The sequence below is a fragment of the Cololabis saira genome, chromosome 14 (genome assembly GCF_033807715.1).
Source record: "Cololabis saira isolate AMF1-May2022 chromosome 14, fColSai1.1, whole genome shotgun sequence".
Taxonomy (NCBI): Eukaryota; Metazoa; Chordata; class Actinopteri; order Beloniformes; family Belonidae; genus Cololabis; species Cololabis saira.
Window position 1 is genome coordinate 18,968,734 of NC_084600.1, and position 26,889 is coordinate 18,995,622.

General features: G+C 43.8%; 1 protein-coding gene across 3 annotated transcripts in view; it reads left to right on the forward strand.

The window, feature by feature from the left end:
* The window catches only part of LOC133459761 (lysine-specific demethylase 6B-like), a 34,710-nt gene extending 10,446 nt beyond the window's left edge, over positions 1-24,264 (forward strand). For all 3 annotated transcript variants that reach the window (XM_061740039.1, XM_061740040.1, XM_061740041.1), the window contains 17 exons: positions 1,042-1,255; positions 1,341-1,580; positions 2,514-2,669; positions 2,758-3,036; positions 4,920-7,294; positions 7,367-7,493; positions 8,638-8,743; positions 9,926-10,131; positions 11,557-11,735; positions 11,812-11,880; positions 12,960-13,108; positions 14,294-14,408; positions 14,489-14,676; positions 16,981-17,122; positions 17,205-17,331; positions 18,314-18,484; positions 21,296-24,264. In XM_061740039.1, the coding sequence (XP_061596023.1) occupies positions 1,042-1,255; positions 1,341-1,580; positions 2,514-2,669; positions 2,758-3,036; positions 4,920-7,294; positions 7,367-7,493; positions 8,638-8,743; positions 9,926-10,131; positions 11,557-11,735; positions 11,812-11,880; positions 12,960-13,108; positions 14,294-14,408; positions 14,489-14,676; positions 16,981-17,122; positions 17,205-17,331; positions 18,314-18,484; positions 21,296-21,319 (4,867 nt within the window). In that variant the 3' untranslated portion in view covers positions 21,320-24,264. The remainder of the gene's footprint in view (positions 1-1,041; positions 1,256-1,340; positions 1,581-2,513; positions 2,670-2,757; positions 3,037-4,919; positions 7,295-7,366; positions 7,494-8,637; positions 8,744-9,925; positions 10,132-11,556; positions 11,736-11,811; positions 11,881-12,959; positions 13,109-14,293; positions 14,409-14,488; positions 14,677-16,980; positions 17,123-17,204; positions 17,332-18,313; positions 18,485-21,295) is intronic.
* Positions 24,265-26,889: the final 2,625 nt, after the last annotated feature.

Here is a 26,889-nt window from a genome sequence, read left to right on the forward strand (position 1 = left end):
ACGACTTGTGTGGTACAGAAGATCCTCTTTTAAAGTTGTGTACTGTTGTATGCATGTGATACAGTAATCCCTCGCTATAACGCGGTTCACCTTTCACGGTCTCGCTGCTTCACGGATATGCATTGTGCATCGTGTTCTGCATTCTGATTGGCTAACAGTCTCCCCGCTTCTTCACTTCCTGTGTGTCAATAACGTTTAATATGTACATGTACATGTACGTAAAACAGCTTGCCGAATTTGAGTTTGCAAATTTTCTCCAAAACCCATAATGTCGACAAAACGTTCTGCACCGTTTCTCCCGTTCAAATCCAATTAATCGGGTCGCGTCGAGGCGGTGCTGATTTCCACAATTTGAAGCCTTGTATAATAATTGTAAAAAAAATAAAGGTTACTACTTCACGGATTTCACCTATCACGGGTTCTTTTTGCAACGTAACCCCGCGAAAAAGGAGGGATTACTTTACACTACAAAAGCAGACTTCATTTGTACGTAGGGATGGGAATTGATAGGATTTTTATGATTACAATTCCATTTTCGATTCTGCTTACCGATTCGGTTCTTTTAACAATTCCCTCATCGCTTCCCATTTGGAAAAAAAAGGACAACAATGAGGCAAATGGCCCTAATGTGATAGGGAGTGTTCACTAGTTAATTAGCAGTATAATTAGCCAAGGACATGCTAACATTGCTGATGCTGCTGGAAAACGCAGCATTCCTTGATCATCATTGCTGCTGTGTGCGCAAATATTTTTGCATGTTGGTAGTATTTCCTCCCTTTGACAGACTTTCGAGCGTTTGTATCGTTTGGGCGCCATATTTACTATCGTTAGGCAACATGCGTGATAACATCATTCATGCTCACTGGAATCGAAAAGGGAATCCTTTTGATAAATATGCAAACGATTCCAAGGAATTGAAACACTGGGACTCTTGATTCCCATCCCTATTTGTACGTGAGCAAACGTCCAACGTTGCTTTGCGAGGGAGGATACGGGGGAGGTGCGACTCCCTGCCTACGCCAAGTGTTTTCCTGTTTTCAGAGGGGACAGAACAGTAGACCATGTCCACAACAAGAGCATCTCCAAGGGGAACCGACCGCTGCTGCGAATCTGGGGCAGCAAAGACCAGCAGTTCAAGGCTCAGAACTGGCATCACAGCGCCCAGCGGCCCTTCCCCAACCAAGGCGGCGGCGGTGGCGGCGGCGGCGGTTACGTGACGGGACCAGGACAACGCTATGCAGACTGGGACAGCAATGTCAGCACATCTTCGGTGAGACGGGCTGATCCGGCGCCGCGGCGTACGTTTCGCCCTGACGGTTCTGTGTCTCCCTCTCGCGTAGATCGGGGGTCCACGTCTGAACCGCAACCACAGAGATCCGCCGTCCCCGGCCGAGAGATGGACCTCAGACTGTCGGAGGAGCTTTCCAGGCCGAATGGTGAACAACAGGCCGGGGCCTTGGAAACGGCCTGCCCTCCACCAGCGGCGGGAGCAGCTGCAGCAACACAGCCCCCCCCCACCGCACCATTTATCTTCTCGGGACGGGTGTCCCGCGAAGAGGAGAAGGGACTCGGCTGATCAAGTAAAGCCTGGCACATTCCCTTTCATTGGTTAAACCTCCTCATTTGTGTCATTTCTGTGCAACAGCACCACCTGTTGACTAAATGTAGTTTTGACCAGTGGTGGACAGTAACAGAGTGAATTTACTTGAGTACTGTACTTAAGTACATATCCAGAGGATTTGTACTTTACTTGAGTATTAGATTTCTTTGGTACTTATTACTCTTACTTGAATACATTTCCAAGACAAATATTTTTACTTTTACTCGAGTAAATTTCTAGGAAGGCTGAAAAGTACTCGTTACTTTCAGGTCTGCTCTTTTTTCTTCTTCCCTAAAATCCTATTGGACACAAGCTGTTTTTGTCAAAGAAGGAGACCTGTCACAGTGCACGCTCTCCACTGGGATGTACGTAAAGCGGAAATACGTCAAGCCTCCCCCTGAGGGGGATCCAGACTTAGTTGGATGGTGCAGGTTCACTTGGTTTCAGTTCATGATTGTTAATAAACTCTGCATCATCTGCTGTCCTCTTATGATCCCATTCATTTGATTTGTTTTTGGCGTTTCTGCAGGTTTTATATAACATTGTGGTTCTAAAAGCAGCACATCAGTGCAGCTGGTTTCAAAGAGTTAATTCTCAGAAACAAGAGTTAAAAGATCCTTAAATTAATTTAGAAAAAATATAGTAATTTACTGATGTGGAAAATAAAAAATGTACTCTTACTCTTACTTTTACTTTTTTACTAAATTTAAAAGCATTTACTTTTGGATACTTAAGTACCTTTTAAAAGCAAGTACTTTTCTACTCTTACTCGAGTAATATTTTGACTGAGCTACTTTTACTTGTAACGGAGTAAATTTTGACCAGTAGTATTTGTACTCTTACTCAAGTACTGGGGTCGAGTACTCTGTCCACCTCTGGTTTTGACTGACGGTCCGTCTGTGTCTCTGTGCAGCCATCTCATCCTGGATCGAGGCATGTCCCTCTGCTCGTCCACGCCCCATCGCCACCACGCCACTACCGCCATAACCAAGACGACTGGCAGGCCCGTAACGACCGGGCAGGTCCATGCCACTACTCAGACCACAGGACCTCAGCAACACAGCAACATGTGAGCCGCCGCCGCCGCCGCCGGCCCCATTTAAACACAGGCACTTTCAACCTGATGGCAGCTGTGATTCATTCTGAAACCGTTGCAGGAAACCTCCAAAGTGCGAGCTGGAGGCCACGGCTTCGGTCACTCAGAACCTCTGAACCCGAGTTGTGGCGGCAGATCAGTGCATCACGGCGCCAGAGAGAAGGTGGAACGGAAGATATCGGCTACACCAGCAGACCACACCCGTGTGCCTTACAGCCAGCAAAACCACCATTACCACCATCAGCGGCACACAAGCCATCCCAGAGCCCCACAGCACAGCGCCTTGCCACGCACCCTGGAGGACAAGGACGCATGGAGCCATCACCACAGACAAAGCACAGTGAGTCACACGTTTTACCTGCAGCTCATACCTGTCAAGTTTTGGATTTAAAAACACAGGAAATTTTCCGTCAACCGAGGTCCATTATTACATTATAAGACATATTTACTAGAAATGTAAAATAACTACCTGTCAGCCACTTACAAACTACAATTATGTACTCAGAATTCCTATAATAGAGCCTAAATAAAAACACAAAGTGAATTAAAGCACATTTATTTATTTTTAATATTTTCAATTAATATATACATTGATTGTCTTCAATCAATCAATCAAATTTTATTTATATAGCACCTTTCATCCAGGTACATGAAATACAAAGTGCTTTGACATTTTGACTGAAAAATAAGCGTAATAAAAAACAAAAAAATAAAAACTGGGAGACCAATGCACACTGACATACAATATAGTTAATTAAAATGAAATAATGATAAAAGTTCAAGGTTTAAGGCTAAAAAATAATCAGTCCACAACAATAAAATATAATAATAAAAACATTACAAGAAATAGATAAATAAATGAAACAAATACCTTTAAAAAATGTTAAACAGAATAAAACTATAAAATTTGTTGCTACATAAAAGCCAGACCAAAAAGATGAGTTTTTAGTCTATTCAAGTGAAACATTTACATGTTCTTTTAATTTGTCATTTTCACCCATGTGTGGCTCTCTGGCGCTGAGCTGGTTCTGTTGACGGACCTTCCCCCCTTCCTGTTCCTTCCCCCGTGAGAGACACTAAAATTGCAGTTACAAATCTTTCATAACGGGTAACTGAGCCCCATCCTGCTCCTCTTTACGAAAGTAAATTCGGTTTCCCGTTTTTAGAGATATTTACACAATGTCTTCAGTTTTTTGGCAGAAATGCCTTCTCTCTTGTTACATCCATCCTGCTCTGATTTATTGTTTTGAGTTTGTTCCCGTTGTTGCCACTAACCTCGCGAGAACCAGGCTACAGCAGGAGGCAGTTCTCGCCAGGTTAGCGATAATTCAGTTTGCTGTTTAAAAATTATTATATTATAAAAGGGGAAATTTTACGGGAAAATACTAATACGGGATGATGGAAAGAGGGGTCAAATACGGTAGTTTCCCGGGCCAAAACGGGAGACTTGACTGGTAACGAACGCTCCCCTCAATCCAGGGGCAGATGACGTAGCCGTCACTACGTGAGAAAATGCCTGAAGTGACGGGGAGTTTTGAAATTCCTGTCGATTTCATTGGCGGTTAAGATTCCACAGAGATGTCAATCATCCAGATGTGGAGGTGTTATTGATATTGTATTACCCACAAACCTCCGGAGTTCTCAAACCGAAAAGGTCGTCTGATTCAAATGAACTAAAACAGGCGTTGAGAGGAATTCAAACATTTAGTTTTAAAGTTTGGTGTCTGAAAAACCTAGACAGGCGTGTCTTAACGAACAGAAAAATCTGCCAAAACATTCCTCTCCCGCATAGAAGGAATATCTTTTTTATATACATTTATTTATATATATATATATATATATATATATATATAGATATGTTATTCATCTTCATTTACTGTGCCGTGTGATTTGTGTCCCTAATTTTACCATTATGTTGCTTCCGACACATACTACCTTTTTTTTGTGAATATATATATTATGTTATTCAACTGCATTTACTCTTTTTCTTTGTGAATTTAGTTACAATTTAATTCAGATAAACCTCTTACTTGCTGAGATGTATTTATTTTATTTTTTGAGCAGGATTCTCAAAAACAGGCCTTTTTGGAAAGAACTTAAAAAGAAAGATCAGTATCAAAATAATTTAAAATTATTCATACATATTGCATATACATGTGACTTAAAACTGAATTTTTTGGGCCCTGAACAAAAATCTAAACTCACATGACTTTAATTCTGCAGGAAACGCAACGTTGTCATCCAAGAGGAAATTCTCGGGAACCGTCTCTCTGCAAGAAATTCAGTGCCGAGTCTTCTCCCCGCCTGTCCCGACTCTGCAGTCCCGACGGTGGCGGTCTCCGAAGTCCCGGTCCCCCCTCTAGCCCGTCCTCGTACACCGCCACCAACGGCCCAACGTGCGCGTCAGACACTTCGCCGTGCAGCCCCGGCGACCGCCAGAGAGGACCAGCGAGCCCCGGCCTCGCCCCCAACCCCCCGCCCGGCCCGCCGCCCGAGTCTCACGCTGCTCCAAAGTTCAGGTGTCCAGATCCCAAACACAGGAAGAGCTCGCTCTGCTCGCGGCAGTCGCCTCCCGCCAGGTCGGACAAGGACGAGCTCAAGAAACCGGAACACAAGCAGAAGGACAAACCGGTGAAACGGGAGAGGGAGAGGGATGTCGACAAGGCTAAGGAGAGGAAAAGGAGGAAGAAAAATGAGCAGAAAAGGCTGAGTGGGAAGAAGGAAAAAAGAGATAAAATGAAGAAGAAGGAAAGGAAATTACGCGTCACAAAGAAGGAAAAGCTGTCCGCCATCCACGACCCCCCCTGCCCGGGAGAGCCCCGGATACGCAACACGGTAACCGTGTCTTTGTCCGTGGAAAGTCAAGGCCGGTCGCGTCCCAAACACGGACACGGGGAGAGGAGCGAACATGCACTAAACAGGCCGTCCAAGAAAACCCCTCATCCATCATCAGTCCTGCTGAAAACGACCAAAACACACGCCGGCCCCCCTAAACGTACGGCCCCCCTCCCCCGTAACAAGGTCGGCAGGCCCCCCCACGCAGGAGACGGACCCAAAACCAAGCCGGGCGGCAAGTTCCCGTCCCTGCTAAGCAAGGCCTTGCGTCCTCTCAGCAGGGCCTGCTCCGTTAGTTTGGAGAAGACCCTGCACGTTAAAGAAGCCGGGCGGGGCGGGGGTCTCAGCGCCCCCGAGCTCCACCCCGTTCCCGTGCTGGGAAATCTGATGGAGATGGGGGACAACCTGTCCAACACACCCCCCGTGCTCAGCTGGCAGGGCTCCCCCGTGTCGGACCTGGAAGAAGACGAGGAGGAGCTGAAAAAGGGCGTGATATGTCGGCCGGTGCTGCAGCCCAGCCCCACGCAGTGCTTCTCCCCCCCGCCCCCGCCCGAGGACGGGGACAAGGAACAAGGGACACCGGGAGATTATTCCCAGAGCAGCACGTCGGATCTCTGCGATGCACCTCGCGCAATCAAGACGTCGGCGGAGGAGGAGAGCGAGGAGAAGGTGGAGGACGGCGGGAAGACGCCCGGCCTGTTTCTCAGCGATCTCCACCAACACAAAACGGGCTTGGATGACGTCTTTAAGAGCCTCGCCACCTTCCTGGGGGGGCAGAGGGTCACGTGTCGGGGCGGGCCGTTCGGCGGGGCTACCACCAAGGGGGCCAAGTTCTCCTCTTCTCTGGCGGTGGCGCCGGAGATCCAGGGAGACGGGGATCAGGATGACCCCGTGAAACCGCCGCCCGCCGCCTCCTCCAAGTCAGGCGACCAGTCGCCGCCTCACGCCGCCTCCGACTCGCTCCTGAAAGGCCTCGCTCGGCCGCACGTGGGCGAGCCCGCGGCCGGGGGGCAGGCGCCGCCGAGGCAGGACGAGGCCGACGGCGACGCGGCCGAGAAACACAAGGAGAGAGACGCGGAGATCCTGCTGGAGGGGACGGACTCGTCTCTTCTGGAGGGCTCCCTGAGCGCCGAGCTGACGGTCACCACCACGCATCCCGCCTCCTTCACCAGCGTCATCACCGTCACCACCAAGGAAGAGAGGCGAAGCAGCAAGGAGGTGGACAACGCCACCGCAAACAGGAAAAGAAAACAAAAGGCTAAAAATGTGGGAAGAAAGGATGACGTGAAGATTAAGAAGCGGACGAAGCAGGAGCAGGTCCGGAGTAAAACTAACGAAGTGAAGGATCTGGATACGTCCAGAAGCCCCCCCAGACCCCCCGCAGACAGCATTAAGGGCCAGATTCCCCAGAAAAAACTAACTCCACACGGCACATCGGTGGGGAGTGAGAATAAGGTGGATATCGGGGAGAATACGGCAAACTCAGACACAAGCCCCTCAATCACAGCCTCGGCTGCAACCATCACTACATCCACGGCCGGGGCCCCCCCGCCAGCGAGGAAAGCCCCCCCAGCGGCTCCGGTAGACCCCCTGAAACTGAAGGCCTTGTCCCTGGGCTTATCCAAGCAGCTGAGGGTGATCCTGGTTAAAATGGAAATCGGTGGGAGGCAAACGTTCAACATCTCAGAGCTGGGGGAACAAAGAATCCCGCTGGCCGAGCTCAGCATTCAGCACACCGCCGCCGACGTGGTCAGAGCCTGCAAGTGAGTACGTCCGGAAGGTTCCGGTTTGCTGTTGACGTTTCAGTCTCTTACACCATGCTGTCTCTGATCAAGGGGGGCGACGGTGAGCGGGAAGTTTAAGGAGTCGTATCTACTTCCGGCCTTTTCTGTTAAGCCCAACCTCGCCATCCAGACCCCCATCCCCCGGGAGAAGCTGAACCCTCCCACACCAAGCATTTATGTGAGTGGACCCTCCACACAACCCGCTTCTGTGGAGCAAAGTTGCTTTTGTCAACGAAAATTACGGGTAAATATCGTCGTCAACGAACCTTTATCACCTGGAAAACAAGACAAGATGCAACGAAAATGCAGGTCATGTGATGATAACGATAATTAAATATATAATGTAATATCGTAGACGAATAAAAGCGAGACTAAAATGTAGATTATAAAATAAAAACAAAAATGTGTTTTCATTTTCATTGACCAAATTGACTAATATAAGACTAAATTGCTCAGATCTGGTCAAACTTGACACGACTAAAAGTATGTACGTGACTAAAACTAAAATGATAGCTGGACCCGAAGACTAGACTAAAACTAAAATTGGAATGGGCTGACAAAAACAACACTACTGTGTAGCAACCACTACTATTATTATTATTATTATTATGATTATTATTATTATTACTACTACCAAGGCTGGGCGATATGACCTCAAATCAATATCACGATAAATTGGTCAGTTTTACCTCAATAACGATAAATGCACTTGTTGTGTGTTGTAACTTACGTCCGCTTCATGGAACGCTTGAGGCTGAAACTGAGACCTTACCCGGCAACAAAAGATTCTATTTTCTGATTGGCTGATTGGTCGGTAACTCCAGACAGCTGCTCAGCACACACAGTCAAAACAGACTAAAAAATGCAATTTTCTTTTGTTTTTTTTTTGTCAAAACACCGACATGGGAAAATTGACGTCGGTAAACGTAGTGAATGTCTGTAACAGTAAATTTTCGGTTTATCGCCCAGGCCTAACTACTAATATGACTATTATTATGTGAGTTGGAGCTGATAAATGATGGGCAACTGCACTTTTTAGTGGCATTGCAGCGATTTAAATTTCTGCACGACCTGAAAATAACAAAGAAACGACTAGTAACAGGAAAAGCAAGATGCCATGAAGTCTAGGTTCAGGTTTGCTCCGTGATGTCAGACAGCAGTTCAGAAAAACACTGCTTCACTTTTCCGTTACTCGATGACATCATGTGGTTCTGATGAAGTGTCGGTACGCGGTACCGTCAGAATGAAGACAGAAGACAGAAGAGTTTCTCTGCCGTGTTTAAATGTTGGCGAGCGTCTTTGGCTGTTTTTTTCTCTTACAGTTGGAGAGCAAGAGAGACGCCTTCTCGCCAGTGCTCCTCCAGTTCTGCACCGATCCCAAAAACCCTGTGACGGTCATCCGGGGCCTCGCTGGCTCCCTCCGCCTGAGTGAGTTTACGCAGCGCGCTGCTTCGAGGATCGGCAGGGATGTTGCTCATAGGTGGTTTAGGTGGGAAGACTTTACGAGCACCACATGCAGCCCTGAGCACATCAGCCCACTGTGATTAGGCAGCTCATCTCTGGGTGTCTAGATCTGGGACGTGTCCATCACTGGGCAGGGCCTCGGCGGGGGGGGGTGTGGTAGTTTACCTTAGCATACTGCACTGAGAAGCTTGTCCTGGTCAAAAATATCAAGTTCTGTACTCTACTGTGCACTCAGCCACCAGGTTTATGAACATCTGCACCTTAGAGTTGGATCACCAAACAGACTTCTGTGCTGCCATTGCCTGTCTGATAAAATAAACAGGAAGACGCCGTCAGAGTCGATCTTTTGCTGAATGAACTATTACAAGTAGGGTTGTCCCGATCAGGACTTTTTAGCTCCCGATCCGATCCCGATCACTTGAGTTTGAGTATCTGCCGATCCCGATTTTTCCCGATCCAATCACTTTTTTTGGCTCCCGATACATTTCCGATACTTTTTCCCGATCAGATAAATTTTGGCAATGAATTAAGTAAAAAAGTAGAGTAAAAAAAGTAAATTAAGTAAAAAAATGTATTGTCCATTCTCTCCAACATGGACATATTTTTTTTTTCACTGACTGCATCATTGGATCAAAACAAAGCTTATCAGCTCTGGTGCCACAAAATGTAGAAACATGAAATTGTAAACTAAAACAAAAAGTGCAGAATAGTGCAATAACAAAAATAAATACATTTCATTTCAAAAGGAAGTAGTTTACCTTCTAGGTTCAAAAGTTGAATAACATCCAGTCAAACTCACAATCAATAAGAAAATTAAAATACATTTTGGCTTAACCTTTATTTTTATAACTTTTATATTGATTCTTCAGATACAAAAGTGGCCATAGTAAAAATGCGTGGTTTATTGTATGAGTTGTAGATATTTAATTTAAACGTTGCAGATGAGGAATCATGCTGCACAAAGGCTCAAACACAGCCGGATCACGTCTGCTGTGTTTGGCTGTAGATTGTGGTCTCAATGACTCGGCTATGAAGCTGCTCCGTGATGGAGGCTTGTTGCTTTGAATGCATTTGCATGTTGGTGTGTGTGTTTCTGGTGGCACTACGGCGTCCCATGACCCCTGCTATCTCTCCTCCCCGTGCCAGACCTCGGCCTGTTCTCCACCAAGTCTCTGGTGGAGGCCAACTCCGACCAGGCCGTGGAGGTGCGGACGCAGGTCCAGCAGCCGGCCGACGAGAACTGGAACCTCAGCGGCTCCACGCAGACGTGGCCCTGCGAGAGCAGCCGCTCGCACACCACCATATCCAAGTACGCCCAGTACCAGGCCTCCAGCTTCCAGGAGAGCCTGCAGGTAAACACTTTCTCTCATGTCGTACACGGATGCTGTTGTAACCTTGAGGGGCTTTGTTGATGCATTCATGCCAGATTTTCGTCTGAATCTCACCTGAAAAAAAGAAAAGCTTGTTTGAATGAGGATCGCTGCTCTTCGAGCATCTGCTTCGGCTTTTCTCGGAGGACACCAAGGCCAGGTTCTGGCTTGGGGAACTGCCAGAAACACCTCCCCTGGGAGGCGTCCAGCTCAGACACCTCAGCTGGCTCCTCTCCATGTGGAGCAGCAGCTCGTTTCCAGAAGATGCTTATTTCAGCTATTTGTGTTCGAAGTGTTGCTCTTTCAGTCATTCCTCACAATTCGGGACCACAGGTGAGGGTAGGAACAACCATCGACCATCAGTTGCACCAAAACATTCAACTGCAGATGAAAATGCGTCTATTTCTTTGTTAAGAGTTAAGAGTTTAGTAATTTTTTCACTTATAATTCTCAAATACATTCACATAATACTAGACAGGTTAATCATTTTCATTTTCCTTTTTTATAAAACTAAACACGGCCAGTTTTCCCTCAGATATCGCGGTGTACAGATATGGAACTCCAAATCTCACATTATCAAAAGCTCTGCTTCTCTAGAGATTTTTAAAAGAAATTTATCATCTCATTTAATTCACATTTAAAAAATGTCAAGTTTTCTTTGTTTTTTTTTTTTTTTTTTTTGTTTGTTTGGTTTTTTTTTTGTGTGTTGATGATCTGTAACTATGTAGTCAAACCTTCTTTGTTTTTGTTTATAGTCTTCGTCTTGTTGTTTTTGTTTTTTGATTTTTTGTAATTACTGTTTTACTTCCTAAATTGAGGGGAGGTCCGTTGCATAAGCCTGTTGGCTTTTTGACCTCTCCTGTCACATTTGTTTTACTATTTTGATTGCAAGTGTTAATTTTATTGAGTGCAAACTAATAAAATAAAATTAAAAAAAATAAATTGTTCCCGCATTGCAAATCTGCCAGCCGGTGCAACTTAATTCAATTTCAATTCAATTTAGTTGTATAGCATCAAATCATAAAAAAAGGTCATCTCATGATGCTTCACAACAAGTAAAACAGAGATAAAAGTGATCAGATATAACACATCATAAAATAATGTATGATACACATACATACATAAGCATCAGAAAAAGATCAGCATCAATGATAAAAGTGATCAGATATCACACATCAGAAAACATCAGCATCAGGGAAACAAAAGAACAGCAAAAACATCCCAGAAACACAGTAACATCAGACTAGCTGACTGTAAGCATGAGATTTTTCATAGAGGAATGTTTTTTTACAGTTATATTTTCCTAGTTACACCAACTCTGATTAAAGGAGTGGATTAGTGTAACCTTGAAAGTGAACGGTGCTGTCAGGGTCAGAAGTCCGCTAAGCTCATGTAGATGTTTTCCAGGAGGAGAAGGAAAGTGAGAACGAGGAGGAAGAGGAGCAGATGTCCGACCCGCCAGCCGCCACCAAGGCTCCTCTGAGAGTGTCTAACGGTAAAGCCAGTCCCACGTCCACGACCAAGAAAGCCAGCTCTCCTGCTGCCATCAGCAAGGTGGAGCAGCCGCTCGCCCCCAGCACGGCCGGGTAAGTCAGGAATCCCTCTGGATGTGTGGAGAAACAACCACATGACTGTATAAACATTTCCATTTCCCCCTCGCAGCTCCGAGCAGAAGTCATTCAAGAAGATCATCAAATTCGGGACCAACATCGATCTGTCCGACCCTAAAAGGTGACAAGAACTTTTAACCTTTCATGACCGGCTGGAGCGCCGGCGCTGCCGTTTGCATATTGATTTTTCAAAATGTTTGTACAACTACAACCAAATAAAAGAGAGCAATAATTCTTTTTGCATGTTAAACAGGAAGAGTTTTATTTACATATCTGGCATTTAGTGTCCTAGAGTTTTAATCCATTAAATCGTTTGGGAAAAATCACATAATAATCCAGTAAAATTGCGCACACAGAAATCTTCATAATTGACATTGCGGGTTATTTATAGATCTGGTAGCGGTGAGCACGTCCTACGTTGACACATACATCACAACGTTGTCAGCGTGTCATCAGGTTGTATTTTTCCACTCCACTTCCCGCGAAAAGGGAGGTGACGTCATTCCCCCGGGAAACTAGTCGGTTTGAGTTTGCGCTCTTGTTTGTGCTTTTTATCACAAAAGATTACTCAACGACAACCCACCCACACACACCATACACGCTCTACATACTCAACTCAGCCCACACACACACATATTATGGATCCACCAAAGTCTATGCGCGTGAAACAGTTTACCAAAGTTTTTTTTTTTTTTTAAGATTTTTTTGGGCTCTACTGGCCCTTTTATTGAAGTTGCAGACAGGAAGGGGGTAGAGAGAGAGAATGGGGATGACATGCTGCAAAGGTGCACAAACTAAAGTATGAATTCATTTTCTGTGGTTTAAAAGGCTTCTGTTTTACTTTTTTTCCATTGACAATCTTGAGGGATCTAGCTGTGGGATTTCTGTATTTAGAAAAATATGTGTAAAATAAAAAAACTATTTACATTTTTTTGGTAGTTATTTGCGCTTTTTAGCAATTTATTTAGTTCGTATGGACTTGTAACATACAGATTATTAAACATTGGCTTATATGGGTTGTTTTGATGCAAAGCAAATAAAAATACTCCATAAAATGGCAGTATAGCATGCAGAAATGTAAAGATATGCTTAGGCAGACTTGTTCTATGGTAGGTCATAGAGGGTTAAGTTCAGCTTGGCTGAGGGAGGACCGGTGCTGAAGCCCGTTGGGTTTCATCTCTGTTCTTGTCTGTGTGGAAGGTGGAAGCCGCAGCTGCAGGAGCTGCTGAAGCTGCCGGCCTTCATGCGCGTGGAATCCAGCAACAACATGCTGAGTCTGGTGGGGCAGACCATCCTGGGCATGAACACGGTGCAGCTGTACATGAAGGTGCCGGGCAGCCGCACGCCAGGTCAGTGTGGCGCTCTGCTCATTTTTACAAGCATGTCCGTTTTTAAATATTCCCAATAAAGGAATTAATGAAGTACAGTTATCCCTCGCTATAACGCGGTTCACCTTTCACGTCTCGCTGCTTCACAGATTTGCATTGTGCATTGTGTTCTGCATTCTGATTGGCTAAACAGTCTCCCCGCTTCTTCACTTCCTGTGTCAATAACGTTGGTTGCTTAGCAACAAGCTGAGAACGGCCAATGGGCTCCAGCGTTCATTACAGTTCAGATATAATCCATGGTGGCATGTCGGGTTATAAGAATCTTTTTGCCCAGAAGAAAAAAAGAGCGACGACAACTACCCATAACTATGTTCTTCTCTCGAAAAAACACACCTGCACCGCGGCTTTAGGAGAAAGAGACGCTGCAGAGTCAGGATACAGCGCCAGCGGAAGATCAGTGAAATACACGCCAGTCACAATTTGTCCTACTGTACTTATTGTATTCTTTTTCAGAATCATTTTTCATTTTCTCCCGTTGAAATCCAATAACTCTGGCCGTGGTGGGGCGGTGCTGATCTCCGCAATTTGAAGCCTATAAAAATTGTAAAAAAAAAATAAACGTCACTATTTCCATAGGTAGACTGTATGTCTACCTATGGTGTGAAACTTTGGAACAGCCTGAGCATAGACCTAAAACAAAGTCAAAACATATCACAATTTAAAAAAAGATATAAAGAAACTTTTTTCTCAAAATACAGTGGCGAATAAAAATGTAGATATATATAGATTTATTTAATATGTGTAGATATATTAGATAATATATATATATATATATAAAAGATTAATATTATGGAAATAAACATGTTATATATATGTTTGTATATGGATATATAGAGATATATTATACATACAGTATTTATGTATGGGTATATCTCTGTTAATATATATGGATATATAGTTATATGTAGATATGTTGATAAATGGATGTATATTCATGGTGATATATAGACTTATATTATGCAGTCTTTTTTTTTTTAGTTTTTTTTTTTTTACTTTTTTGTATTGTTCTTTTTTAATATGCATATTCGAAATAAAGCTCAATAATAATAACTTCACGGATTTCATCTATTACGGGTTCTTTTTGGAACATCACCCCCGCGAAAAACGAGGGATTACTGTAATATAAACTCCTTTTTCCTCCGCAAGGCCACCAAGAGAATAACAACTTCTGCTCCGTCAACATCAACATCGGCCCCGGCGACTGCGAGTGGTTCGCCGTCCATGAGAACTACTGGGGAGCCATCAACACATTCTGCGAGAAGTGAGTGTACAGTCTGCAGAACTCCACATCAGGAGCGGCTGAAGCCCGGGGGGGACTAAGTTTGCTCTGCTTCCACACAGGCACGGCGTGGACTACCTCACGGGGTCCTGGTGGCCCGTCCTGGAGGATCTTTACAGCTCCGACATCCCCGTGTACCGCTTCATCCAGAGGCCCGGGGACCTGGTGTGGATCAACGCGGGGACCGTGCACTGGGTCCAGGCGGTGGGCTGGTGCAACAACATCGCCTGGAACGTGGGGCCGCTGAACTGTGAGTCTCGCAGAAAGACATGCATGAAATGTGATTATCACTAATCCATAATCACCACAGTTCCATCAGTCAGAATAACGGCTCGGAACTTTTACTGTGTCCGTCATCGTCTCCGCCGAGGAAAACCCTCCCACATGCAGGTCCTGCTCCTTCCAGTGAGACACATTAAGAAAATAATATAATCTGGTTAAAATTGCCGGTAAGGATAGTTTTAAAATGACTTGAGCTCAGCTTGATTCACATTTCTAGAATTCGCAAGAATCCGGTTGTTGTTTCTGAAAATGAGGACTGCTGCATGTTTTGTGATTTTAATAATGATTAATAATGTTGCATGACTTTAGTTGTTCTGGTTTAGTTTTGCTCCGGACTATTCTGCCAAACACCCTTCAATTTAAGTTACATATTCACCTAATATTTGTACAGTATTTATTTCTAATCTGATCTGACCAGAGAAAGTGAATGTTTTCACCTCGATTCTTGGTGAACTTTATTTGCTGCCTGGAAAGTCAAAGCAAATAATCTCACCTCACATTTAACACTTTATTTAATTCGGCTCAGGGTCCGTTTTAGGGCAGATACCTCAGATCATACTGAATCCGTCTATACCATGCGTGCTCCAGCGTTAGCCGTCTTCGCTGCAAGGTAATATTTAAAAATTGATATATGATTGAGATTTCACCGCTGAAGTCAGCTACTGAAGATTTCTGTGCTCTTCGGTGGAAGCTGCAGCATCCGTCACTTGGCTTTATAAAGATGTGTCGCAGTTGAATCTTTTATTTATACACAGCTAGCCTTTTTGCAGGACATTGAACCCACCAAATGTTTATGATCCTCTGATCTCCAAATGTCATGTTTTGTAGGTAAATATAAAATAAAGTTAGAGATATAGTAAGAAAACAAAATCTAATGCCAGAGATGCATCTGGAAAACTAGGGTTGGGGGGTTGTGGGGGTGCAGGGAGAATACAAACTTACTTACTGTTATTTAGTTTTCATATGAATTGATTCTTTGTTTAGTTTAGTTTCAGATAACAAAGACCCCTGATACCGATCTGATGAACTTTTTTTTTTTTTACTTTTACATGGTCAGAGTTGCTGCCAAAACCAGTAAAATAGATGCCCAGGCTCTACAGGTCCAGCAGTAGTAGTGTAAAAGCTCTGTATCGGATGCAACGTGTGTGTTCAGGCAGCTGCGTACGTCCATCAGAAACCGGTTTCACCGAGAAGCTGTAATGTTACAGAATAACAATTCACCTCCATGTGCTCCGCTCGGGCTGTCGGCCATATGGACGAGCTCGAAGTGGCCGAGACAATATTTGTGCCATGAGGTGACAACCGCTGTGGGATATGATTAAATATTCAAACATGGGACACACTCTTTGTAAAGTCATCAGATTGGACGCTTGTTTTCTTTGGAGCCAGGGAGACGTGATCAGCTCAGGATGTAAAATCCTCGGTGTCGATGGAGAGAGGAGCTCCCCGTGAATCAATAGCTCGTGTTCAGTGGTGCCTCGCGGACACATTTCTAGAGAAGACCCCACGCGTTTGTTTACTTTCTAATTAGGAATGGGCGATATTTTACCGTTTAAAGGAAGGAAGGAAGGAAGGAAGGAAGGAAGGAAGGAAGGAAGGAAGGAAGGAAGGAAGGAAGGAAGGAAGGAAGGAAGGAAGGAAGGAAGGAAGGAAGGAAGGAAGGAAGGAAGGAAGGAAGGAAGGAAGGAAGGAAGGAAGGAAGGAAGGAAGGAAGGAAGGAAGGAAGGAAGGAAGGAAGGAAGGAAGGAAGGAAGGAAGGAAGGAAGGAAGGAAGGAAGGAAGGAAGGAAGGAAGGAAGGAAGGAAGGAAGGAAGGAAGGAAGGAAGGAAGGAAGGAAGGAAGGAAGGAAGGAAGGAAGGAAGGAAGGAAGGAAGGAAGGAAGGAAGGAAGGAAGGAAGGAAGGAAGGAAGGAGCTTGAGTTATTACAGTTTTGCAGTACAGGTGTAACTCATTTAATTGGTTTTTATCAATTCAATTTAATTGGTGTAGTTTAGTAGCATTTACTATCTTTTAGAGCAGTGTTTTGGGGGCTCCAAAGACTGAATGTGGAGATAGATTTATAGTTACAAAGGTGGAGTTGAATTGGTATTTTTTTTATCGTTATCGGGATAAATGCCAGAAATTATCGTGATACATTTTTTAGTCCATACCGCCCATCCCTATTTCTAATGTGCATCAGTTTACAGACCCGCTGCCGGTTCTGTCGGGTCCGTTATGCTGTTGAATGTCCCGCCTCCGTCAGCCGTGTCTCGTCCGTGTTTTCCCCTCACAGCCTACCAATATCAGCTCGCCCTGGAGCGCTTTGAGTGGAACCAGGTGAAGAAGGTGAAGTCCATCGTTCCCATGATCCACGTCACGTGGAGCGTGGCCCGCACCCTCAAGATCACGGACACGGACACCTTCAAGATGATCAAGTAAGACATCAGTCCGTGGGGGAAACGGGGGCAGAGGGACGCCTGGCTTCACGCTCTACTCTCCGCTCCTCTGCCCCCCCAGACATTGCCTGATGCAGTCCATCAAGCACATCCAGATTCTGAGGGACCAGCTGGTGGCTGCGGGGAAGAAGATCAGCTACCAGCGGCGCGTGAAGGACGAGCCCGCCTATTACTGCAACGAGTGCGACGTGAGTCTCTGTTTTCCTGTAAGACAAGGCAAGGCAAGTTTATTTGTATAGCACAAATTTACAACAAGGCCTGCTCTCAGTAGCCAATGGACAATAACTGTGCAATAATATAAGATGTGCAATATCTACCAGTCTACCTCACAACACTCTACCTGCTTTTTTTGCACTGTTTTTTTCTTCTACTGTATATACTGCTCATATTCTGTAATTATACATATTTTACATATATAATTTTTGTATTTTTTATATATTTTTTATTTTTTACTTTTTAGTCTTTTTACCCTTCCCCTGCATGCGTGTGCTAAGTGTACTGCTGCCAACAAAATAAGTTTCCCCACTGAGGGAGAAAATAAAGGAATATCTTTTATCTTATCTTACAATTCAACACAAGATAATTCAAAGTGTTTAACATCAACATTAAAAGCGGCAAGACACAATTTAACAGTAAATTTAAAAAAAATATAAGAAAAGAGGTAAAATAGTAAAAATCACAAGTTGTAAGGGCAGTATAGTACAACAGGTACACATTTCATTCTTAGAATGGCAAGAATTACGTTTCTATACGGTCAAAACGTACAAAGACTGGGTCAAATAAAGTATTACAAAAGTAATCTGTAACAATTCGTACGGTGAATTAAACCAATTTGACAATTCTATGCCACAATACCTGTTTCCAGGTCTTATTTCTATACGGTCAAAACGTACAAAGACTGTGTCAAATACAGTATTACAAAGTAATCTGTGCCGATTCGTGCGGTGAATCAAACCAATTTGACAGTTCTACGTCACAATGCCTGCATTCAGGGCTTATCCATTTTCAAAAATCATAAGTATTTAATTTAAGTTAAATAACAAATAAAATTAAATAAAATGATAAGAAAAGAGGTAAAATAATAAAAAGCACAACATAAGGGTACTCCCCCTGGCGTAGCCCAGACATGGCGTGAACTGCGGTGGTGTGCTGATGCTTGTGCTTGTGCAGGTGGAGGTGTTCGACCTGCTGTTCGTGACCACCGAGAGCAGCAGCAAGAAGACCTACGTGGTGCACTGTGAGGACTGCGCCCGGGCCAAGAGCTCTTTGCTGTCGGGGGTCGTGGTGCTAGAACAGTACCGGATGGAGGAGCTGATGAGAACCTACGACAACTTCGTCCTGGTCGGTATCACTTTGGTTTAGTTCATAAAATGTTATTCTTGCGACGGTCAGGGATCAGTTCCAGCCACCCAGAAGTGGGTGGATGGATGGATCTGTGGATCAGTAGCTTTGGTGGATGGTTGACAGGAATCTCTCTGTGACCGTTTCTGGTCCACTGGCAAGTTATAAAAATGTCATGCAATCCATGAATGCCAGGGTTCCAGGTTTTTTTTTTTCTTTTTTTCTCTCTCTTCCTCTCCTCTCAATACTCAGATGTACCAGCAATAACAGGCATAATTTTTTTTTTCTTTTTTAAAACTTATATATGAGGGGGATTGGGGGAGTGGCATCTGCTGCAAATCTGAAATGAGAGAAACACAGGAAAACACTCAATGGGCACGCAAGCCTTTGAAATCTGTAAGAGAAAAAACAAACAAACAGACACGGACGTAGCCCCCACGACCACGGGAAGAGGCAGCCAGGGAACCCTGGGCGGCGGACCGGGACCCAGGCGAACCCCGACCACCCGGTGTGGGCCGGACATGCGACCAGGAGGCCCACACCCCTCAGGCCAACGACCCCCACCCGGCGAGAGGCCACCCCGACATTCATTCAATTTTTAGTCAAAAGAATGATACATTACTCCAAAGCTCAGCTGCAAACCTATCGAAACGGTCTCCATCTAAACAAACAATAATCAACACACACATAAAAATCCAGAAACCAAAACCACCTAATCTACAGACGTTACACTGGTATTGGTGTGCAGCCAAGACTTCACAGATCACAACGATGGAAGGATGACCATGCTTGGACGAAGACACAATGAGCGAGCTGCCAAAGAACGACAAGAAAAACTCCCCTTTCAGCAGCCCTACTCAGAATTTGGTCTTATTTGGTGTTTTCACCCTCATAAATCTCATTCCAGGGAAAAACTGCACTCGATTCACATGATCAGAAGTCTCTGTTTCCGGTGTTTTGTCTCATTAGAACCTTAAACCAGAGGCCACATTGAGTGGTCTTCTCAGAGAACGTATTTTAGTCACGTAGGTTAGGCGATGGCGTAAGTGACGGGGATTTGTGAAGTACCAGTGGATTCTGTTGGCTTTGAAGAGTTGACAGATATTGATCCTCCAACTTCAGGCATCCGAGGGCGTCTTGCTTGGATTGTCGGTTGTTATTTAATTCCAAATTATAAAATAATAATTATAATAATAATAATTGATAAAACTGAGATTTTTATATTTTAATTAGATGGGCTCAGGGTCTGAAATATTTTATCACGTCAGCTTTGCGTGATTTGTTAATATACAGCTGGTTTTGCATTTGAGACCTACGAAACATTAAAGTACAGAGTTGACACACCGAGAAGTTAATCATTTTCTAATGTTGCTGTTTCTTCTCCCAACACGGGAGAGAGATTTGGCTCTGAGGACACCAAGTCATGAAGACTTTCAGGCCTTATTTTGTCTTGGACATCCTCCACAAATACCTTTCAACAGTATGAGGAGTTCTTGTTTTAGCAGGCCAGTCCCGTGCCTTTAGCCTCCTCTCCCTCAGCCCTGCCTTTGTAATGTCTACAGAATGGAACTTCTAATTGTATTGTTGTAAATTTCATGGACATTCCCGGAAAAGATTTAGTCTTAAAGGCCAAAAATCTTAATGTACGTGATGCTGATAAGAGTCTGCATGGTTCATTTCATCTCTGATCTGGATCACATGATGCCCAGAGATCTGGATTACTGATTCATCTGATCACAGTCAGCTTTTGTTTGCATGGGAGATTTTTAAGTGAAATTTGTTCAGTTTGGTTCCACTTTATTCACCGAAGGCACTTCAGCGATACAGTTCAGCTCATCCCAAATGAGTCCAGTTGAGACTGAGCCAATAAATTAAACAATCATTATCATTACTGCATGAGCCAAGGAAACCAACAGATTGTGAAAAAAAAAAAAAGTCTTCGATACGATGAATTCAATTCAGTTTTATTTATATAGCATCTATTACAACAGAAGTTGTCGCTAGGCGTTTTTCAGAGACCCAGAACATGACCCCCGAGCAATTATTACATAAACCGTAACAATGGCAGGTAAAAACTCCCCTAGTGGGAGAAAAACCTTTAGCCAAACAGTGGCAAGGAAAATTCCCCTTTATGAGAGAAGAAACCCTGAGCAGTACGTGGATCATAAAGGGGGGCCCTCCTGCCGGAGGCCAGATCCCCGATCCCCTGTCCTGAGCAAGCACCGGGTGACTGTGGGAAGGAAAAACCGGATCAGAGAGGCGGCCATCGGCCTCAACTGGTTGGGGGTTGAGACGACAGGAAAGACGAGAAAAAAGCAACGACAGATCAAGAAAAACTGCTTCATTTGTGGAGGGAGATTTGTGTTGAAGTGCTTGACAATCATTTCCCCAAGTGTCCCGTCCGTGGTTGTTTTATCGGCTACTGTTGAATGACTGTTGATGCAGAGCCATCCGGCGGATCAGATGAGGGTGTCCAGCTCAGGCTGGCAGAGTTCACTTTCATGAACTAAAATTCCTCCAAACGCCTTTACTGGTTGAATGATATTGTTCAGGAAGAGGAGATTTTCTCCCCGCATCTCCTCCTGAAGGACTCAGCGTGTCATGGATTTGGAGCAAATCCTTACTGACATCAGCTGCTTTCCATTTTGTCCCATCTTTTTCTGGATTGAGATTATACAAAAAATACTTTTGAGTGTAACTCCACAGACACCACCCGGGCCCTTAAAACCATTTGTTTGTAATTCTATGTATATGTTGGGTGGAACATTGTGCCGGTAACCTGATCTCTCCCTCTTTGTCTCCCTCCTTCAGACTCCATCGCCTCCTTCCAAGTGAGGACTCGTGCACGTCGCACGTTTTTCAGCCAAAACCAAAACTCTAACGGCAGCACAAAGGTCGTCGTCGAGGTCGTCTGCTCCCGCAAACACTTTCTCAATCAGCCAATCACGTTTTAATCAGCATTGTTTACGTCACACGGAAAGGTAGAGAAACGCGGGCCGGTCCAACGAAAGCTCCCTGTCTTCCCCATACCAGCTGCAGATTGGACGCGTGTTTTGTAATAGAATGACTAGACTGGTTCTTCTCATGAAAAGCATTTCATATGAGTTAAAAAAAAAAGAAAAAAAAACAAAGAAAAAAATCTGAGCACTGCTATCACTGAAAATCAGGTTTTCTATGTTCAACGGACACTGCTGTGAGTCAGAAGCGTTAAGTAGCTGGTTCTTTGTATTGATTCAGGTACTTTTATGCAAATTCAGTCGAAACTTTTTTACACCAATCTAGTTATTCTATATGTCCATGAATTTGCTGTGATTTTATTGTACCAGCAGGGGAATCTCTTCACGAAAGTACATGATTGTCACGTTTGGCATCGTATTGGTTCCTGTTTTTGTTTGGTATTCAGGTAAACTCTGACATTTGTAATTCCTGTCTGTAAACTCTTTGAGGTGCTATTCCAGTCTTATTTATTCTCATTAAATACAAAAGGAAAAAGAAAAAAAAAAGAAGTTTTACCAGCCTAAAAGTACACCACATTGGCCTTGCAAACTGTATTTGGAGGATATGTCATTAGGTGGTTAAACACACAAAATACGGATTTATGTTAGCATTAGAAAATGAATCCAAAAATTTTTATCAGTTACTCTAAAATACGGGTTACCTAGTGGACTCATATGGTTTCGTTCTCAGTTTGAAATTATTATGTAAAGGGAAGACTTGACATTTTTGTGTCCAGCAAGACGGTGGCTAATGTACTTTGTATGATACACCAACAAAACAGACATACAGAAGTGTCATTTTTACTTTATGAATGGGGGGAAAAAACACCCAGTTTTATACCTCTTTTGTTGCAGTGTTCTTGTTTGTAGATGACAGAGATAATAAATATTTGTACATTGTGAATGAATTTATGGAATACACAGTGGTGTGCATAGACATGGTGCAGAGAGGCGGGGGGGGATGAGCGTTCAGCATCAATGTTACCATCGGTGAACTAGCCCGTTAAGTAATATGTACATAAATATACACAATCATAATCGTTTACTGCAAAATAGGACAAACCGGTGGGTTGAAGCAGTTGAGTGGACTGCTTCCCCATCTCTGTTCTGCCCCAGACTTCCATCCTGGTGGGCCTCAGCTTCACGCACTGCCGCAGGGTTTTCAGACTGAGATGAGGATGATGACGATGACGAGCACATGATATCAAACTTAAGGCAGGCTCAGATTTTTAGAAGTCCATTACTTTATTTTATTTTTTTCATGGCAAATGTGTTAATTACACACTAATAATGATTTTCAGCATTAGGTTGCATTTTGAAATTGTGCTTCTTGTTTTTTACGCAAATGCAGTGCTGAAAAAAGTTGAGCAGAAAAACACGATGCAATTCTGAATAATAACGCTTTTTTTTGTATGAATCCAAAACAAGAGACATTAAAGGCACGGTAAGCGATTTCTGGATCATCTCACGTCTGTTGATGTTTGAAAAAAAACAAAAGCGAAACCTGTTCGTCCGATCCTCCCTGAGAAAATGTATCAGCAGGCAACATTTTAAGAAAAGCATTTTGCAGTCTAAACCTTTTCCTATACTGCTCTCAAACTATTTTATTGTCTGTTTCTGAATGACCCTAGATGTTGCTCTGCTATTTCTACATCTTTTCTACGGACAGAATATCTTCATTTCTCACTGGTCTGTATCTATGTAAGCCTATTTTCAAGTTTGTTAGCTATTATCGGAGAGTTACAGTGAATTCCCCTCAAATGACACGTTTTGTATCACTCCTCTGCCCTCATTAGTCTCTGCACACCATTTAATGTACATACTGTATCCGTTTCAGGTTTACTAGAAGATTTATGTTATTTTGTTCTCAGTCAAAATTTAAGTTGTTGATGTCATTTGTTTCCTTTTTTGTTGATGCTATATTCTAAGGTGCGCTGAAAATACCCCGTTTCACTCTAGTTTAAATAACTGCAATGGGAAGATTTTTCCACTTTTATACCTCTTTATGTTGTCAGTTACTGTTTTTTTCCTGTTATTTTTCTTTTTTTTTATATATATATATTATGGAGAATATGGAAAATTGTAAATGGTGACATTATTTATACTGTAAATGGTTGTTTTCTGATATATTTATTGCATATCAAAGGATGCTTCATTTGATAAGGGGCTACAAGGTATTTTAAAAATGTAGTATGGTCATAGAGCGTGGATAGGGGGAAGTGCAATCAGGGGGGCAGTTTAATGTTCATGGTGCTAGGCCCTTCCTTGCCTCAACACCCCCTCATTAAACAGCATATGATTATGTATGAACGTAAGATACGGCTCAAATCAACCATCTGGTGCTTAGAACCATTTCAACACAGTTTACTGGTTACACAAATGGGATGATGTCTTTGTACTGTATCTAACAGATAAATACCTAAAGATCTTTTCTTTTCTTTTTTACATGCATTGTATGAAATTCATAATCTCGTGTGGCATTAGTCGTTTTATGATGAGCATTAAAACTGTAGTCGTAATTCTTGACACTTTTGCAGAGACTCTTAGGGATGTGACTTTTAATGGCGTCAAGGTTTCTCCTGTCTCGTCCTCATCAGTTACATTTGGAGGATTTAATAATGTTGTTTTTTGCTCTTGACTTGTTTGATTTTTGCTGCACTCATTGCTTCCAAAAGAACTCACATAGAAGAAAAAGACCTGAGCCAGACCTGTCTTAAATCCCTCTGTGATTTTTCTGTGACATATTGTATCGTTGTTCGAAAAATAAAATGTTTTGATAAATTATTCTGCAGCGCCTTTAGTTTCCTTGCTGCGGTTGGAACCGGGGATGTCCAGGGTAGTCTCCAGGGTAGTCTCCAGGGTGAGAATCAGGTCCACTTTGCTTACATGTCCAAATGATGCACAAAATGTCACTTTTATGTGTTGTTAATGGCCTCTGACCACATAGTGGCAGCATATCCTTAAGACATACCAAAGCCCCGGGTAGTTTTGCCTCATCTTTCTCACATAGACCAAGTTTTGGAGCACTGCAAGTGGCCAAATAATATCCAACGCAAACGCTTGTAGAAAGGAAGTAAATTGGCTTCTCTGCGTCCAGAGTACAAATTATGGAAGTGTCTGTACAACTCATAATCAGTGAAGCTCAGAGGAAAGGTCCAAACAAATGAGCCATCTCTCATGACAGAGAGTTATTATACACGTATATACTAATTAGTTGGTACCCCTAGAAAAGATTGAAATTGTTGAAATTTGACCATAGTGTCATGTTAAGCTGAAGAGTGGCCTGTAATTAACATCAGGAGCCCTATTGTGAACCCGGAAATGTTGAGTACCCCAAAGTTTTATGTTAGAAATGTACAGTATAGGTCGCCAGCATTTAGAAACTGCCGGATGCTAACTTGCATATGTTGGGCAATTAGCATAATTAGCAACAATTAGCATACTCACATATATGGACAATATTTCAGCAATTGCTTGGCCAATTTGGACAATATTGGAGTGGTTTGGGGGGTTATTGATGATGCTGAATCCATTTCTGACATTTTCAGAATTCAAAATGGCCGTTTCAACCAGAAGTGGCCATATTTCAACTCAACACTTTCAATTTCAACCCCCGATTTTGATGAATTTTAGTCGATTTTGAGGTTATTGATGTGCTTAATACATTGGACTTACATTTCAGAATCAAGAGAGCTAACCCTAACCCTCTAAATGTGATGAACGACAGGATGACTGGGCTAGGGTAGTGGAGCTACGGGTGAATGGCATCCTGGACCTGCCTGCAACTGATGCCCAGTATCACACCGAAAGCTACAATGATTTTAGGAAGGTGCCTATTGACTCAAGTGCAAGTGTTAGTTATAAACCAGTTGATAGCTGCTTAGCTGCTGTCATTGACCACATGAATGCAAACAAGTCGGTGACCTGGACTGTGTCAGAGTTACACGATGTATATGAAGCTAATTCGGGGGACCTCTGCAGGAAGCAGATGCTATCCAACTTGTGTGATTATTATGGTGACACTGTAGTTGTACTGAGGGTTGAAGGGTGCCTGACTATTGTTGGCTTTAGACAGTGCGTTGGTAAGTCACTCAAACTAGTAAAACAAGCTGAAACCTAGTGATGATGATGATGTCACCAAGCTTGTTAGGAGAGTGCGGGCAGAGGTCCGGAATATTCCCTTGCCCCGTGAATATGACCTTGGCAGCTTCCGACATGACAAGGTCATACAAGACACAAGTCCAACCCTCCTCAAGCTTGTCTCCAGTCTCATGTCCAAGGAAGGAAAGGTGACTAAACCAACACTTACACTTGCTCAATGCATCCAGCAGCACATCAGTAGGAGCTGGAATCAGACATCTCTGGGGCTTGCTGTGAAACTCCACCATAAGCATGGTAGCTCAGAACTGGTTCAGAACCTAAATGAGCATGGCATTGTCACTACCTATGATGAAGTCCTACGGTTCCGGAAGTCAGCTGCCAAATATGCTTCTGAGGACCCAGATATGTACCTGTGCGCAGTTGGCCTAGAGAAACGCATCGGCCCTATCACAGTTGGGGTGATAATTTTGATCTTGTCGTCTTCACACCCAATGATCGCCGCACGACTCATGCCATGGCCACTCAGTTTGTGCAGAATCCAGCAGGTATCCTGTTCACTGGAGGAGCCACTCCTGGTGGTGGAGTCATGTCACTAAAAGTACCCCGTCTGACGAAGCTCGAAGCTAGGAAACTTTGTCTAGCAGAAGGGAGCAGTTTTGTCATTGAACATTATACAGGCCCCAAGAAGATGACTCCACCAGCTCTAAAGGAAGTCCCAATAACTGATGCTATCCAAGATGCCATCAAACAGAGTGTTTCAAGAGCACAGAAGAAGGATGCTGCTTGGCTCTGTCAGCTCCACTCTTCCCCTCTTCCCCTGGACTGGTCAGCCTACAATGTTGTGCAAGATCGCGATGGTGATGACAGTGATCCTAAGCTGAAGACGATCAGTGTCTTTGGACCACTGCTTGACTCGCCCCCTGCCTGATACAGTGCTCAGTACCATCGCCTACTTAGACACATCACTCAGGCGCCTTGGCATGAGCCACAGTCATATAACATTTGACATGCAGCTGTACATGATCGCATGCCTGATCAAGTGGAGTGATCCACAGCGATGGTCATCAGTGGTGCTCAGACCTGGGATGATGCACACTCTCATGTCCTTCATCGGCTCAATTGGAGAACTGATGAATTCAACCGGTGTGGAGGAGCTAGTAGGTGCATCATTTGGAGGCCTGACATCCATCTTCAATGGGAAGGCCTGGCCCAAGGCTATGCAAGCCTTCTGTATGGTTGTGTCTGCTCTTCTTCATGACTTCTTGGAGGAGGGGGAGAAGACTCACGAGCAGATAACGGCATTCCTGG